The sequence below is a fragment of the Nannobrachium achirus genome (genome assembly GCF_963921795.1).
Source record: "Nannobrachium achirus genome assembly, chromosome: 15".
NCBI classification, from domain to species: Eukaryota; Metazoa; Chordata; class Actinopteri; order Myctophiformes; family Myctophidae; genus Nannobrachium; species Nannobrachium achirus.
Window position 1 is genome coordinate 22,173,285 of NC_137822.1, and position 18,897 is coordinate 22,192,181.

The 18,897-nt window shown below is 41.6% G+C and overlaps 1 protein-coding gene across 1 annotated transcript in view; it reads right to left on the minus strand.

Moving 5' to 3' along the window:
• The window catches only part of LOC308299697 (putative E3 ubiquitin-protein ligase HERC1), a gene marked incomplete at its 5' end in the record, with an annotated part of 98,762 nt that extends 87,160 nt beyond the window's left edge, over positions 1-11,602 (minus strand). Inside the window, 10 exons of the mRNA XM_080743487.1 lie at positions 1,989-2,160; positions 2,930-3,074; positions 3,758-3,885; positions 4,181-4,324; positions 5,240-5,336; positions 5,555-5,653; positions 5,897-6,109; positions 7,245-7,427; positions 8,245-8,340; positions 10,610-11,602. Of these exons, the coding sequence (XP_080599613.1) occupies positions 1,989-2,160; positions 2,930-3,074; positions 3,758-3,885; positions 4,181-4,324; positions 5,240-5,336; positions 5,555-5,653; positions 5,897-6,109; positions 7,245-7,427; positions 8,245-8,340; positions 10,610-11,602 (2,270 nt within the window). The remainder of the gene's footprint in view (positions 1-1,988; positions 2,161-2,929; positions 3,075-3,757; positions 3,886-4,180; positions 4,325-5,239; positions 5,337-5,554; positions 5,654-5,896; positions 6,110-7,244; positions 7,428-8,244; positions 8,341-10,609) is intronic.
• Positions 11,603-18,897: the final 7,295 nt, after the last annotated feature.

Below are 18,897 nucleotides of genomic sequence, written 5' to 3' on the forward strand. Positions count from 1 at the left end.
GCTTTAATGCTCTTTTCCTGAAGATTTCCTGAACATGCATTTTTTCAACAGGTTTCTTTCCCTGTTTTGCCTTTTTTTATTATTTTTATGGAGAATGGAGCATATTTTTGCAGAAACCTGCAAGTGGGCAAGAAACCACTCCATTCCCATTGAAAAGCAGAATCCACCTTCATAGGTAGAGTTAAGAAGCAAAAATAGCTGATCTACAAGCTCAACGTTCTGCTAATCCACTGGAAATCTACTGGCTTTCCAATGGCAGGACGTGTTAAGTTTTGAAATGGCACATCTGTACATTGGTTCCATTTGTACACCATTTGAAGACGGTTTTGATGAGATCCGCTACAGTATGCAAGTCACTCCACTCTTATGAACAAACTAAACAGCCTCACACGATGCGCACGCTGCACGGGAAAGAACACATCTCCACCAGGAGGCCTGGTCTAATAATAATAGTGATGTTCGCAGTTAAATTACTGACTACAGCCATGATGAGAGTAGCATGGCGTGTGATTACCAGGCGTATCGTCTCTACTGTTTACCACCCGGGGCGTCCTGATCACTTCACTCAAAACATATCATTTTCGGCCCGGGCCTCTGGCATGGTGTTCCGGGCACCCTAAATGGTAAATGGTGCATTCGTATAGCGCCTTTATCCAAGGCGCTTTACCTAGATTGTGCATTACATTCAGCCATTCACACACACGTTCACACACCGATGGCGGAGGAAACCATGCAAGGCACCAACCAACTCACCGGGAGCAACTAGGGGTTCAAAGTCTTGCTCAAGGACTTTTGAGAACAACGTGTCGCGTGTTCGAATCCCGTTCCCACTAAAGGCTAAAATAAATCGTACAAAAAACGAACAAAAAATATATATATACCGGTATATATTTTCAAATCCAGAATGCTTGTTTGGCAGCTCTACTTCTGTGATTTCAAGAAGGCGCTATGTAAGCTTTGCTGAGCATCAACAATTGAAACTACTGACTTAATCCAGTATGATAGTTTTGAATATGTTGTCACATTATTATACAGTATTTTGTGTGCTTCCGGTTGCTCAACTTGAACTGAGCCTGGTGGGAGGCTTTTCTCATAGCCTCAAAGGATGATTGTGGTGCAATTATAAATGTAAAGAAATGGCAGGTGTCATTGACCGATTTGAAAGTTATCGAGTAATGAGGCCCATGGCCTGATGTCAATGTGCACACAAAATATGACGCAGATTACTAGTAGTATGAGAGATTTATCTATGGACAGACACGTGCGCGCACGCACACACACACACACACACACACACACACACACACACACACACACACACACACACACACACACACACACACACACACACACACACACACACACACACACACACACACACACACACACACACACACAAGCATTTGTGTGTGTCTCAACACATACTGTATCTCATATCTTAACACATGAGATAAACATGTAGCAGAGTGTTCCATTTTATCTGATCATGGTTCTACTATGGTAACTAATCATTTATGCACATTCGATGAATGCTCCTTTTATTCTTTCTTTGTTCTATTTTTGCACTCTTTTCCTTAAATCTTTCTACTTTTTGTTTTATTCTGCTGTTATTATATATGCAGCTGCATTGACTGAAGGAAGCCAAAATAAGTTTTAAGGCCCATTCCCACTGGGCCAGATAACAGATAAAAAAATCTCTTTCTCCAGATATTTTTCCATTCAAGTGGATGGTAGATACAGATAAAAAATATCTATCACATATATTCTTTTTATCTGTGATAGATTATTTTTTGTATCTGTATCTACCATCCACTTGAATGGAAAAATATCTGGTGAAAGAGATTTTTGTATCTGTTATCTGGCCCAGTGGGAATGGGCCTTGATGCTTATGTAGGCTATCTGTACACAGGATGTAACAATAAAGTACAACCTTGAACCTTATTCAACTAAATATAAAAAAGTTTTGTTCAGTCTTATTGAGATGTTACCTATCCGTGGGGACTGCGGTCCAAACCAGGCTGTGGGAGGTGCCAGCTGTGATCTGTTGAATTGATACACCCTCTAGACCAATCACCTTCTTGGGTTTGGTGACACGCGTAGTAGTGTGACCTTGTCCACACTGTCCCATGGCGTTGTTGCCCCAGGCGTAGACTTCATTCTCTGGAACAGAACAGGCCATGAGGAGAAGAGAAGAACACATTCTAGGACATTTTGTATAGCACCTGCAAACCTCTATGCCTGAATCAATGATCCACTTACATTTAACTATTTTCAACCTGGTGTCCCTACAAAAAACACCATTCACTGATTTTGGCATACAATGAAAAAATAGGGCTTTTAACCATTTAAACCTGATATAATAAGTTGACTTGGGTCCCCTTGGGGCCCCTCTTTTTTCCACTTTTACACCAAATCTCTAAAAGCTATCTACAAGCTAGGCTATTTGTGCCGAATGTTCACCTGACATGCCCAGATTTGGTTTAAGTGACTGGCTCACATTAAAGGTCCCCAAAACAAACACTGAACTGGGAAAAACAGTCATTTGTTTTAATGCCCCAACCACTTGGAATGACCTACAGCTTAATTTCAAGATATGTTCTCCCATAACATACGGTCAATTTAATTGACAACCTACCACAAATGTCTGCAACTGTTTTTAAATTTGTTTCCTATTGTCTTGTTTTGTGTTTGTGAATATTGATGTTGTACTGTGATGTATCTCGATGGCACTGGAAATGAGGGCAACCTCAATGTCTTTTTGAGAATAAATAAAGGTTGAATGAATGAAAAGTGGTTGAACAAATCAAAAAGCACAGGAACATAGTTATCAATCCACGTGAATTTAACAGGCGTCAGTGTTTCTGTTTAAACAACCATAAAGCTCTTCAGATAATGCTCCTGATTGTGTGGTAGTGTGTAATGGTCTTACCGTGGGACAGAGCCAAACAATGACTGTCTCCACAACAAATATCAATGATCTTGGTGACACCGAGTTCCTCGATGAGCCTGGGCCTCAGAGAAGTGGTATCAGACGAGCCACAGCCCAGGCACGGGCCACAACCCCATGCAAACACCTGGGGGAGACAAATGTCTGTAATACAGTATAGGGAAAGCATTTGGATGCCAACGCACACAATAACACATCTATAAAGTACATTCAAACATGTTAGCAGGTTATGGCCTCATTCCCTTACATAATACATTCAGGTAAAAAGCAATAAGGGTTTTGCACACCTCAAGTCAAGTACCTTGAAAGATCTATAGGGGAAAAACGCAAACACAGCACTGGAATGTCTACAGATAACAGTATAATATACAGGCCAGGGGTCTTCGAAACGTTTTCCCACAACCTTTTCATAGATTCCATATCGTTTTCCACATCGTTTGACAGACATTATAAGTGTATTTTGGATTCATGTCAATTTGTGTTTTCAGATACTTGAACCGTCAATACTTAATAAACTTGACATTTCACTCTGTACTTGGTCGGCCCTTGTTCCCCTCTACACCAAACCTCTTTGCCGAAAATGGCTGATCTACAACCTCACAACGCCTCGCAGCACGAGGTGTTGTGAGCTTGTAGATCTGCAAATTATGGCTAAAGTTCTCAGAATATGGACACTAGGGTGGTTAATATAAAAAAATCGATCACCCAAAGATTTGGAGGACCCCCTAGTGGCCCCTCGTTGAAGACCCTTGGCATAATAGTTAGGTACAATCCTATATTATAATGTAGTTTAAACATTTTGAATCTCACCTGTCCAGAAGAGGTAAGGGCCAGAGATGCCAGGCTGCCAGCACAGACCTTCCTGATGACAAACCCATGCAGGGCCTCTATTGCCTTGGGGCGGTATGCACGGATGGTGTCTCCATGGCCTAGTTTACCTGTCATCAACATACAGACTGCTGAATACAACAACAAGACCCCTGTCGTAATAGATCAATATGGATAATACTTTGGGTGCTGTCCTTCGATAATGACATTTGGGTTCCAACTGTGCAAGTACTATCATCAGACAAGACATCTGGATTTCTCTCAATGCAATATTTCTAATGCAATTCATACAACATATGTCAAATGTTCTGCCCAGTTACTGTAAGTGTCATTTTGATGTACAGTACCAAAAGTACAGGATGATTACATGCTCGAGTTAACCTGGAGAGATATGTTTAGCCATACCATTGTCCCCTCCTCCGAAGGACCACACAATGCGTCCATCTTGGGAAACGGCGATGGTGTGTGAGTTTCCACAGGCCACCTGACCTACACCACTGATGTCCTTCACTAGTGTAGGCAGGTTCCGATTGTGACTGTCACTAAGGCCTTTAACAAAGAGAGAGATAGAGTTCAAAACTGTGATAAGAGTAGGACTGAAATTGTTTTTTTTTTTATTATTTAGTCGTTCATGCTGATTCCCTGATTTCCCCACGCTTGTGTAATCTTGTCACTGCCGACCCCTTCTGGTTGGTCTCGAGACTGGTTGATTGAGTTCATTGAGTTCAAACCAAGGTAAACTTTGTCTGCTTGAAATTAAGCCTACTTCCAGGATTCACGTTGATGCTGCTGTTCCTATTAATAGCCCAGCAGATGATGTCATTTCACCTTCTACTGGTGTCAATACATTACCATCTCAATGGAATTCATTGAGGTTTTGGGGCGAACTTTAGACTTGATTTTATTACCTTGGTAAACCTTTTCATAAATACTTTGTTTTCAATCGCTAGTTTAAAGTATGTTTAAAATCATCATGGTATGCGTTTAGTAAATGATGGTCCCATTCATTTTAAAATGAATGATAAAGTAGGGTATGCTTCTAAGCTTTCTACTGGTTCTACCGAGTGAAGACCTGCCCTCGCTGCGATTGCAGCCAATAGCATTCATTTGATTCATTTCCGGTTGCATTTCCCGAGATCCTATTCCTACACCAAAAAGGAGTTTACTTTAGCCAGAGGCTAAAGTAAAGATTATTCGTTTACCGAATGGGTTCCGAGATTGCACTTATGCTCACAGTCATCCTTGGACCAACCTGTAGAAGTCTCTAGTGCAGTGACAGAGATCTCCCTCCCCATCCGGCCTCCCACAAACATGGCCAATTGTGTTCGTTGGAACGCCTGGCCAAACCGGATGCATCCCTAGTCTCCAATGGTCGTGTGGAGGAATTTTACCCATGCACAAGCCAAGTTCCCAAATTGATGCTGTTGAACCATATAACTTAAACTCCAAAAATAAGACATGTACCTAGCCTGCCATAGTCCCCATGTCCCCAGGTGTAGAGTTCTCCATCGTTAGTGACAGCAGCACTGTGTCTGTAACCAGCAGACACACAAACAACAACCTGGCCAAATACAGACAGGACAACCAAGGAAAAAGGTCACACAGAAAGAAGGAGATATATCACTAAGAAACAAATAATCACAACCTACATGAAGCTGCTTTGTTTAGATAGCATAATGGTGAGAATGAATCACAAAAGTCAGTGGCAACTAATATTTTCCACTGCTCCTTTCTTCAGAAAGCAGATACTTTTTCGGGAAAAGCAAAGAGCAGACTTACTTTCCCTACAAGAGGTCCTTGTATTAGCTTGGGATATTTCTGCGTCGCGCTATTCCCATGTCCCAGCTTCCCGTGTTCTCCATCCCCCCAACTGAAAACCTGCAAGATAGACGATAGATCAAAATAGATACAGGATGTTTAATATTTTTACGTTATGTATGTTTTGCTATGTTTCAAACATTTTGTACCTTTTGATGCCAATACTTTTGTACTTTCACCCAAGTGCATTTTGAATCCCGGACTTTTACTTGTAACAGAGTATTTATACATTGCAGTATTGATACTTTTACTTAAGTAAAAAAGTTAATACTTTTTCCACCACGGGTAATCAATCCCTCTTACCTCTCCCTCAGCTGTGATGGCTAGCGTGTGCCCGTTGGATCCCTTGGAGGAGGAGACCTTCCTCATGTTCTTGGGAGGCTCCAGCACCAGTTTCTTGGGCATGGACTGGTTGTTGGAGTCGCCCAGGCCCAGACGCCCATAGCTGCCTTTCCCGCACGCTTTCACCGAGCCGTCTGCAAACACTGAAAACGTACAATACTGGCCCGCCTCCAGCTGAAAAGAAAAAGAGGTTGAGCTTAAATAAGTAAGATAGGCAGTGGCCAATAAATGACAGATACAATCTTAACATATCAGGACTATGTTTCAGGTTAAAGCTTCATTGTGCGATAAGCAGCCCCTAATGATAAACCAGGGTAATTGCAATAACAAGCCATTGTGTTTCAAAACAAGCCAGCTCTCCGCCTCTCCCCTGTGGCCTGTTCCCCCGGCTCCTCATCCCTCATCACAAACCTTACACACGGCCAACAGACTATGGCACGCAAAGAAAGAACAACTTGGTTACTACCAGGAGTAGGGATGGGACGATAATCAGAATTATTATTTATCATGATAAAACAACAACACTCTATACTGTAAACCTGTAAAGCGTGCATTTCATACTCTCTAATTTCACTCTACACAAATCAATTTGCCAAAAATAGCAGATCTATAAGCTCACAGCGCGTACCAAAGCAACATGTTATGAGCTTGTAGATCGGTTATTTTTTAGCGAACGTTCCCCTAGGGTGCTGGGGATTCAAGTGGTTAAACAAAAGTGGCATTTTAAGTTTTAAGCATATTTTGATTATCACGATGATATCGTTCATCGCAATTACTTTTGCCACAATAATCTTGACATGTAATTTGCATATCGTCCCATCCCTAACCTTGAAGGCTCTTTCAGTTTGCTATCATGAGTTAAGAGGCAACTTAGGGGCTACACCAGCCGTCTGGGCACCTAGGCTGGTAATCCGGACAACCTGACAGCGTGTCGTGGGTTCAAGTCCCGATCCCGTCAACCTTTGCTGCGTGTCTGCAAAGCCTGTCTGCAAAGCCCTTAAATCTATCAATAAAGATCTACTATTTATTTAAAGATCTGCTATTTTTATAAATGATTGAACATATATGAAACATTTTCAACATGGAAACGATTAGACGATTATGTAATAATTGTCACAGGCTTAATTATAGACGCTTGACAAAGCCGGATGCCAGACTCCGCGGTGGCGGACACGTACTTGAGCGCCACCTGAGCACATCCCTGACATTCTACTCAAAAGCCTCACACACACACACACACACACACACACACACACACACACACACACACACAGGGAAGGAGTGACACGGTGACACAGTGCTACTGTACCATCTGTGCATTGCTGAAGCCTTGTGCCAGCTTGGGCTGCAGAATCTTCTCCAGGGTTCCCTCAGCGAGCTGGTGGCTGCTGTTGCTGCCCCACACGTACACCAAGACCGCATCATTCTCTGAGCCGGGTGCAGTCGTACCTGTGCTGCACGAGCACTGGCAGTAAGAGGCCAAGTTACAGATCTGACACAAGGGAGAGGGAGAATGAGGCCATAAAGATCAGAGGTGGAAAGTGACTATTCAAGTACTGTACCTAAGTGCAATTGTGTAACTTTTACTTGACTTGAGTATGTCCATTCATTTATCAATACTTTATACTTCTACTCCAATACATCTCAGACACAAATATAGTACTTGTTAATCAACTACAATTATTTGAAAACGTTTGCTACCCATTAAACCATGTTAACCATTAAAACCATATTTTGTACTTCAGCAATTCAAAGTTACTTTTACTTTTAAGTAACAAAATTGGAACTCTACCACTACCACTGATAAAGATTCAGTTATACAGTAGGGTGGACAATAAAGTTCTGTATTAAAAACACAAATGATCAAATGAACATTTTGAGAGTGCTTGCCAAATCCACAATTGAATCACACAAGTAGGGATGGGACAATATGAAAATTACATGTCACGATTATTATGACAAAAACTATATTATTGTTTTACGATTTGTTATACGATATTATTGCGATAATCAAAATATACCCAACATACATTATCCTGGGGCTGAACATTTGCCAATTGTTGCCAATTTTTTGGCAAAGAGATCTGGTAGAGAGTGAAAAAAACTGTATCAAGTACGTTATTTACAGGTCCGTTTGACCAATTATAGAGGGTTTAAGTGGTACCGGATATGCAGCTCAGCAAATAAAAGGTGAATTGATTCCAGTGCATGACGGAGGACGATGTCACGATAAATTAAATCTCCGCGATACGATTATCTATTAAATAGCGATTATTGTCCCATCCCTCTACACACAAGTGATTTCTTACCTCTTCAAACAAACAGAGAGCCACCTGGGAGAGTCTGCAGAGTCCATCTGCATCTTTCTGCAGTACCTGAGTGTTGACGGAGTCCCCAGCAAAACCCTGAAGGAATCGAAAAACAGGATCTGTGTTTTGATCTTCTTACACAAATACTCAACTTTTGAAGATGATATATACTCGTGCTACAGCAGCCAGCAGGGCTGGGCCATATCAATATGATATTATCTGATCTGATCGTGTGTTATAGTACTGTGATTTTGGCTATTGTGTAATATTGAGGCATGGCAGAGGTCTTGATGGTTTTAAGTCTGCATTACAATAAAGCAGTGGTTCTTAACCAGTGGTCCTTGAGGGGGTTCCAGGTGGTCCCCAGCTAAATGATGGAGTGTTGTTAACCAAATGGACCCTTATAGATCTTTAACTCTTCAAAGTGTAAAATGAAACCAAATGGACTCGTAAAGGTTGAAATTATTGTTTTATTACTTAATTTACAAGACGTCTACACAATTAGAGAATGTAGAAGAATTGTTATTTTGATCAACGTTTGCCTGTTATCTCTCCTATAGCACCACATCAATACAGCATTGAATTGTGGACAAAATATTATCCAACAATAACAAAATATTGGAGGGTTTGGTTCTGAGAGGCTACACCTCATCAAATGGTGGTCTGTGGCTCAAATGACGAATAAATATTGAACCTTGATATGAATATTTTAAAAACTCACCGCAGTAAAGTGATGTAATGTTCTGAACTTACTTCCTTAACCTGTCCATTAATCACTTAGTTATTATATAAGCATTACTGATGATTAGGGTACATATAATATCTCATCGTGTCAGCAATGTTGTGAAAGCATCAATAAAGCCTTACCCACAATGTGGATGTTGAGGTATATTTGGTGAGAAATATTGGGATTTTGGTCATACTGACAGTGACAGCCCTACTACATGAATTTGAAAAAACACAAAACAGACAGACAGACTGACAGCCATTGAGCACCACTGCTAGTGGTGCTAAAACACACTTACAATGTCCTGTGTGTTATCTGCAAAGTGTGAATGAGGTCAGTGTGTCTTATGTTTGAATCACCAGTTAATCAAAAGGTTGCTATTTAAAATGTAAGTTGTAAGCTTCCATTTTTTTGCATGAGGAAGGAATTAATGACAATACAGCTGCACAAGTTTACAATCAACTGGGGGCAGTTCTCCATTCCTAAACCTGCCATTCCTGGTCATTGCCTCCGTAGGAATGGCAGATCGTAGGAATGGCAGGTTTAGGAATGGAAATGTGTACCCTGTATGAAATTAAGCCGTATACAGCTATATCTGAAAGGTAGCAGACCATGCCAGCATACTGTAGTCTCAGGAGAGATTTGAGACCTGTGTGTGTGTGTGTGTGTGTGTGTGTGTGTGTGTGTGTGTGTGTGTGTGTGTGTGTGTGTGTGTGTGTGTGTGTGTGTGTGTGTGTGTGTGTGTGTGTGCACGTGCATGCAAGTATGCATATGACACACTCCGCGTGAGATAGAGAGTCACAATGTTCTCTATTTGCTCCTTGTTGTGAAGCAAATAGCAAACAGTACAGAATGACCTCTGTAAAACAAAAATGTACTTTAGACATTTAGCAGTAGGGCTGGAATCTGCATCAATTTACGGTAATTGGTTATAAAAAAGAATCAATATTTTAATAAAATAATCTATTTAAAATCATGCATATTTCGTGCATGTCACTATAGGCTAAAACCTTCCAAAAAATTCACAAGCTTGTAAATGTGCCATTTTCACTATTTGTGTACGACACTGCTGAGCAACGAAGAATAAAATGATGCTGAAGTGGTTAATCGATTCGTTGATGTGTAAAAAAATACATTAATGAACCTGAAAAAAGGGCCTTCTCAATTATTCGATTAATCCTAGTCCATGATTAACCCCTTGAAAATAATTGATCGTTAAAAGCCTATTTAGCAGACACTCTTATCCAGAGTGACAAGTTACAACTTACAAGGGCAGAATCGGAATAGGCAGAGTAAGCATGAACTCTCTAGTCAATAGAGAACAAGATAAATAGTCACATAAGTACTGAGAGAATAATGTGGCGTAGTGCCGCAAGGAAGCTTGGATGCCAGGTAAACAATGAATTACTACAACTCCAAGGTTTTGTGTGAATGGAACAATGAGGGTCCAAAATCCATTCGCCTATTGCTGAATGTTCGCCTATATTACGACATTACGACCACTGTTATTAATTATATCTATAGTTATGACAGGGTGAAGGTAATATGAACAACAAATGTGTGATTTTGGCTTATGATCCAGAACAGACTGACAAAATGAGGCAGAGGCCCAAAAATGAAGGATTTGTTTTCACGTACCGAATACTGCTTCATTTGGAGAAGGGTTTGATGGATGAGTTCAAAGCCCACGCCTGCTTCTGTCGTGGACTCCTGGGATGCCATTGAAGATGACGAAGATTGGGAGGGCATGGAAGAAGAAGATGCAGCAGAGGCAGCCAGCGCCACCTCCACCCACTCCAGCAGAAACCTCAGGGAGCCTCTCTGTATTGCAAGCCCCAGCAGGAGCTCCAGGGCCAGCCTACGACCAGCCCGGTCCGCCCCACCAGCTCCGCAGCTCACAGATGTCTTTTTCAGGAAGTTAGTTACCTGTGCCAAACAGTCCAATCCAACTGCCGGGATCTTGCTCTCATTGGCCAGGGAGAGCGGCGGCAGCGAGGCCAGCACAGAGGACGCCGTCTCCAGCACGTCGTTGCAGAGCGCAGCCCCGGGATCCAAAGACGCCGCGTATCGCCAATTCTGCTGCAGCAAGGAGAACAGCAGACTAAGGCCTGTCCTCACGCCCATCTCTATCAAAACATCTGTGCCCGACTTTGCCCTGGCTGCGTCGCCAGGCAGCCACGGCTCCGAGCCCGAGGCTGGCTCCACGGCAGCATTCTCCTCCCCGCTAGACGTGGGCTGGGGAGGCGGCGGCGTACGGAAGCGGTCGTGGTACTTGTTGTGGAGGGCGTAGTAGATCCTCTGGAGCACCACCAGCCTGTGGTGGAGGCCCAGAGCGTAGGGGCTCCGCGAAAGCACGTGGTTAGAGAGGCGCCGCTGGCAGTCGAGCAGCGCCGACAAATACTCCTCCCTCTCCTCGACGGCACAAGACTCGTACTGGAAGTCCGGGAGGCGAGGACCAATGAGCTCCTGAACGGGCTGAGACAGGCCCACCACCTCCTTGTTGTGGAGCAGCTTGTCATAGAGAGCTGCAGCACCATGTCTCGTGGCTGTTTGTACACCATCTTCCGAGGCCCAGGCACTGTTTAGATGATCCTGCCACTTTTTCATCACATGGGTCTGGAAAGGCACCATGTCAGAGCATCAAATCAACTCTGCAGTACACCTAAGAGAAAGAGACAACCGTTGGATAAGTTAGTAGAACCCTTCCGTCATATCCACACTTTTTAAAGGAGTAGTTCACCCCAAAATGACTTTTCTTTTTCTATCGATTAGTCACCCTTTGGAGACTTGAGTTCAGTTCAATAATATTTGGGTTTTGTCGAATTCTTAAGACAATAATTTGATTTGACACAAATGCATTTGTGTCTCCATCCAGAATCAATGGGGGTAGATATATTATAATCAAAGTATTCTCTTTGGAGTGCAACAAAAACTAAAGCATATTATTGAACTCAAATCTCCATGGGGTGAGTAATTGATAAAAAATCATTTTGGGGTGAACTACTCCTTTAAATTTAGAAAATGGCACAAATACAGGAGGATATTTTATTCCTCTAAAATATCCAATATTGTTTCAAAGGCTTTAGAATTCTGCAGAAATGTACCAGCCACACTCTCCTTGGCTTTACCACACTAATATCAAACAGTGTGTTCTATAATGTCGCTATCGGGAAGAAACCTTGTATGTGCAAAACCGTGACTTTTTGGGTAATGGAAGAAATAACTTCCAATGGATCCAAGTAGTTATTATTTAATCGCAAGGTCTGTAATTATTTTATGATTTAACTATTGAAAAATAGCAGATAAGCTCACATTTTGAAAGATCGTGAAAATGTGTGCAAATCTTTGAATATATCATTTTCAAAACAAAACTTTGTACTGTAACTGAAATCTCTGCTTCTAGGGGTCACTGGAACAACATATTTTGAGATGGGCGTCTGCGGCCAAATACATGTAATTTTGGGGTCCTTGAAATGATTGAAAAGGTTTCAGAACCACTGATTTAGAAGAAGGACATTTATAGAATCGGTAAAAAATATTCTATAAGACCTGCACAAATGTTCACGATTTTTTAAAAATAGCATAACATAGTGGTGATCTACAAGCTCACAGCGCAGCACTTGATGCAGCGCTGTGAGCTTGTAGATCTGAAATTCTTTTAATAGTTAAACCATAAAATAATGGATCAAGTAATAATGCGTAATAATGCGTTTCGGGTCTAAATGGGTATAGAACCCACAAATAGATACAAATATGAAATATAGATAGGCTTCTTCCCGACAGGAACATTATGCAGATGATAAACTGGGTCAACTGGGCCTCCAGAATGAAGCTCATGACATGATATGGCATGACAAATCTAGCATGACTAAACAGCAGTTATATATAGTCTCATATGGATTTTTTTGGGAAGCAATAATAATTCAAAACTTCTTAGGCAGCCAAAAATGACTTCTTACCAAAATATTGCCACGTGTTTTAGAATAATATGTGTGCACTAACTGAATACAATACATACTGTACAATACATGCTGATATTCAGGTATTTTCAAATCAGAATGAAGAATTGATATTCTCCTGCATGAATTGTGCTTTTCTTCTGTCTTTATTGACATTCTAAACATCAAACCAAATAATCCCCCAAGCGATGTAGCCTATCTGTTTAGCTGTGTTGATGAGGAATTCCTGTGGATAGGATTATGACTGCATGCACATTCTTGCCTTCTTCGATTATGTTGCTACACAACCCATTAGCTATGAAATGAAGACAGACTCATATCCCTCCAGCCCAGACGTATACAGTACAATAGCGGTAAATTCACTCCAAAGAATTTAGGAGTTAAATGATACTGTATGGGATCACTGGGAAGGGCTGACTCTAGGGCTGTCACGATTATGACATTTTACATGGTGATTTTGTCACTCAAATAATTGCGATTAATAATTAAATATTAGGCTTTGAAGTTGCACATGGCAGATATGACACATAACCTAAATATACAAAGAAATGTCATATTTGACAACTTTATAACATTTTTTTAAATGTATTCTAATTTATAAAAATAACATAACATAGTGGTGATCTACAAGCACACATGTCACATCACGATGCGTTGTGAGCTTGTAGATCTGCTATTTCCACTGTCCCTTTGAAAATGTTTGAAAATATATTAGATTACGATTATGACGAACGATTATGACAAAATAATTGCGATTATGTGAAATAATTGCGATTTTGTCAATAATTGCGATTAGACGATTATGTAATAATTGTGACAGGAGGCCTAGCTGACTCATCAATATATGTGCGTGTACATTTCCATGGTGGGGTCGGTCAGCGACAGAGGGCCTGTCCTGGACTAGTAGTAATAGTAAGGCAACTTGATGCCTGTCGTGCCAACCCCCCCCCCCCCCCCCACCCCAACCTGTGATCTTATCTACACATGTTCTGTTTCAGAGAGAAAGCTGTCATCGTTGTCTCTCAGCTGCTGTGCACATGTGGTGTCCCTTTGACACACGACCCGATCCAAATGCAGTGCAAAAAAAAAACAGCAAGGGTCCCAGCATGTATGCTCCTCATTCCCATCCTGCTTTTATGACTAACAATCAGCAAAGTTTCGCACGCGCGCACGCACGCACGTCGCACGCACGCACGCACGCACACACACACACACACAGTAGATGGATAGATTGACAGTCAGACAGAAAGATAGCACCTTGGCCAAGCCAAACTACATTCTCATTCCTCAATGGCATTCATACCTTCCTTCCATCAGTGTGGAACATGCACAAGCACACGGTCTCATTATATGACCTACTGACTGCCTCTTTCATTACGATATTGTGCAGTCACAGCTCTTCATCTCTCTTGCCTCGCCTCGCCTATGGCCTGCCGGCTATATGGTTTCCACTCCTGACAGAAATAACAAGAAGCAGTGAATGATACAGCAAAGGCCTTGACAGTTGAGTCAACTCCCTCATTATAACGACCACCAGTAGTGTGGGTGCAAGAAGGGACCATGACGCCTCCAGTGTGGAATATGATCGAACTTGAGCATTTAGGACCTGAACTGTCAACAACACGTCTATATCAAAAAAGCACCTTGGTTAAGCACCGTTGGTCTGACGAGTTTTAACATTCACCAAGTTAACATTCACCAAGTTAACATTCACCAAGTTACCATTCACGAGCGTCGTCAGGTTAACATTTCACCAGGTTAACATTCACCAGCGTCATCAGGTTAACATTTCACCAGGTTAACATTCACCAGCGTTACTTTTACTGAGGTTAGGGTTATGGTTAAAGCTATACTGTGTAAGTTGCTCAACTAGTGGTCAGTAGCGTCCGCGTCTTTCGGCCGTTTTTCGCCGCGGACCGGGCCTCACACCCCCGCGTCACCCCCGCGTCTGCCTCCACCTCGCCGAGATCTATCTTTAGAGGGGTCCCTGGTTCCTGTGCGTTCAGGCATTCCGGAGAAACGGAATGTTTCACCCGAGTATAGATAGAGACACACGGGCGCCTACAAATATGGCCGCCCTATTGTGATAGCTAGCGACCCCACTTCAAGATGCGCTGTGATTGGCCGGCAGTGTATAACCCTCGCTGTGATTGGCCGGTAGTGTATGATGACGTAATTTTTGCGCGAAAACCGGACCCCGGTCAGGATCATAGAAAACATATAAAGAGAAGGCTTCAGAAGCTGAAAATAACGAAGTGGGTGTTCTAAAACTTTAGCGATTTAAGAGTTAGGACAATTTTAAGATTTGTTTAATAAAAAAAGTTACATGGTACAACTTTAAGGTTAGGTTACAACTTTAGGTGTATCTCCGTCCCCCTGACTTTCGGCACCTCCGCGCAACCAATCACAAGCTCTCCCCAGTAGGGCTGTCACAATTATTACATAATCGTCTAATCGTGATTATTTGACATTATCGCAATTATTTTGTCATAATCGTCATAATCGTGAATGTTGAAAAACTTCCGAAATAGTGGAAATAGCCGATCTACAAGCTCACAACGCGCCGCGAGATCAAAGTTATTTTTTAAGTAGTACGTTGTCAAATATGTCAGTAATTTCTTTGTATATTTAGGTTATGTCTCATATCTACCATGTACAACTTCAAAGCCTAAAAGCCAAACAGAAATGTAATATCAACGACAAAAACACAATTAAATCGTTAATCGCCAATTATTTGAGTGACAATTAATCATCATGTAAAATGTCATATCATGACAGCCCTATACTCCCCAGGCTTTACACAGCATAGTCCCCAATTTGCAACCATAATTTAAACCATTGGTTCTCAAACTATTTCATGTCAAGGACCCCCAAATTAATTAACAAGTCTAATTTGGCCACAGACCCCACCAGAAATATTTTGTGCCAGGGACGGGACTCGCATTCAGAATTGTGTTGTTGAATGTTTTCAAAAATATTCAAAATGTGTCAAATTCCTTCTAGATGTTTTGAAAATAGCATAACTACAAGCTCGGCCACTTTCAAACAGCCAAGGCAGGTCAAAGTGGTTAAACAGATTTTGACACTATATTGCTGGGGACCCCCAAGAACCCCTACCAAGACCCCCTGATTTAAACATCCAATGGCCAAATCGGAATGCAGGCAGCAGTATAGATCTGAAGACGATGAGAAGATGAGAATCTGTTTTATGGCAGACCAAGATATTCTGAAGAAAGATGTCACCAACAACCTTGAAGTCATTAATGGTCATCAAAGCCTAAAATCATTCTTTTTAATGGTTAATTCCAAAGGTGTGTCTGTCTCTCTCTCTCTCCATTAGGCTGCAGGTACAGCAAATACACACCCCAGTCATGCGTTTTATTCACATCAAATGTGAAAGTCAATACTAAAAGGCTCCCTAATGTGGCATTATCATTATACCAATTAGATTTTCATTTTTTATATATATATATATATATATATATATATATAAAATCAAAGCCATAACATTGCATTACCCACCTCTACAGTACGTTTATCCCTGGGGAAATATTAACTGTGATGACATGCCGTATAAAATATACATACAGTATATTTAAACATTCTGGCTAATAATGTGAGTTGCCTAACATAGCTGCCTAGCCTGGCTGGTTGGGAGCTATTTTTACAGCATATTGGCACTGGCACCGCTCTGCTGTGCTGTGTTAACTTTGCTATATCGTATAGTGACAGCTGATATGACAGTACATAACGCATAACGGTAAATTCACCTTTCCATTTGCCACCGGCTGTGACCCAAAAGCGATGAAACGCCTGCATTCGACAACGACACAATTGTCTCATCATATCCATGTTACACCGACATAATACATAGCCCTAATGTACAGACACCGGTGTCTGTCTGCAAGCATATACACAGGCTAAAGCTAGCTGCAATGCAGCTAATCCCGTCCGCTAATGCTAACGTTGCATTAACCTGGCCGTTAACCACAGTATACCATAGTGATCAAGGCGATCTGCGTTTAGTTGTCACCTCGCAGCGACATCAACTTCTCTAAGGTAAACAAACACACACAGACAGCACCCAGCCAGGCGTCTTCAATAAACATCTGACAGACTGGAGCCACCGCCTACCTTACTGATGGACTGTCATTGTCCCAAGGAGTAGTGTAGTGTAGTGTACAACACTGGTTCCCAAACAGTGGGTCGGGACCCACGTGAGGGGTCGCGAACACTCATTTTTATGGGTCATCATCATGAGTAAATATTCCTTTATGTATATGTATGTATGTGTATGTATGTACTGTATAGGCCTATGTGCAGTATTATGTATGTATGTATTGAATTATTTAATTGCTTAATTATTTAATTACTTAATATTTATTTAACTACATTGTTTTTAATTGTTATTTCACAACATCTACAAAATATATTCACACTTTTGCAAGAATTAAAAACAAACTCAATGATGTTTTTTTAAAGAATTTCAGGAATAAAGAAATTCCATAAATTAGAAAACAGATGCTTAGGAAGTAGTTAAAAAAGCCGATCTACAAGCTCACAAGGCAGCACAAAGCGACACGTTTTGAGCTTGTTGATCTGCTGTTTTCACTAGTTTGGGTCCCTGGAAAACATCTGATTTCTCTTTTGGGTCTTGAAAGGTTTTGGGACCCACTAACACTGTTTCTCAACCAGTGGTCCACATACCACTAGTGGCCATATGGCATACCATAATTACCGGTGGTCATGAAGCCTAAGATCCATATGGTTCTATTAGACCCCATGATATAATAAAATAGAACATTATATTGGAAAACAAGTTGCAGTGAAATATGGCCATATCAGGGCTAGGGTTTCTGATGTTCTGAGCCTCATCAGATCAGCTTTATTTGGATGGCACACTGCCAACTAAGTGCCAGTAGGCTATACTGTTAGCCGCTATCCTAAATGCAGGTCATGGGATGGGGCCTCATTTATCAACTAGAAAGGTGCGCTCCGTGGAGCGTATCTCCGCCAGTCCAGGTTGCCTACTGTATACCCGGAGCTGTGCAAGAAGAAAAAGAGGGCATTTTTGATGCCGTTCAGATTTGTCTTTGTTTCTTTTAAAGAAAGCGTAGCCCTCTACAAACCATTTCATCCATTGAAAACGTGGTAGCGTGTTTCCACGACCACACGCAGGTAGATTATCGTATCCTAGCCTGGGAACGCTTCCAATTTCGGGCTTTTTCATCCAGTCGGGAGCGGAAACAGCCTAAGTCATGTAGTCTACCAAACCAGGAACAGTTTTAACCCAAAATAATTCCCCACGCTCAAGGGAATCATTTTAGCCTAATAAACGCCTTGATGTGACATAGTTTTGTTTATTTGGGAAAATGTTCTATCCAATATATGGCAGCTGCCATACCTTGCCATACCCAATTGACGCCTCTGGACGTACTGCAGGAGCCATATAACATCAGACACCTGAGCACTTTTTATCTAGCAACAATCAGTCTGCGAAACAAGTGCTAAGCGCTGGTCACCATTAGCCTCGTAAACCAGTCTCTCTTCCTGCCTTCAGATTCGAACTGAAGATGGGAGGAGTCAGTTTACTAGGCTAGGTCACCATGGCTTTTAATCAAAATGCGTTTTATACTTGATCGGTTGATTTTGAGAGGTGTTAACCGCTACTACATCTCGCTTTGTGTGTATGTCCGTCTGTTTATAATATGTCCGTCCCGCAAAGCCTGGCATTGGCCAAGGCAAGCTATGAAGCGTGGGAAATAATAATGAAATTCATGAAACTCATGAAAGGCACCGCTCCCTTCACACTGGGTGTGACTTTTCATTTATATTTAGCTGTGACTTTTAATCCACTTGATACTGATTTGAAACCAGCAGCTACTTTCATGCACTTCATGTGTTCCTTTTTTTTTTACGTTACTTTCTCTATAACTGCAATAGCGTGAGCTTGCACAAACGAGAATT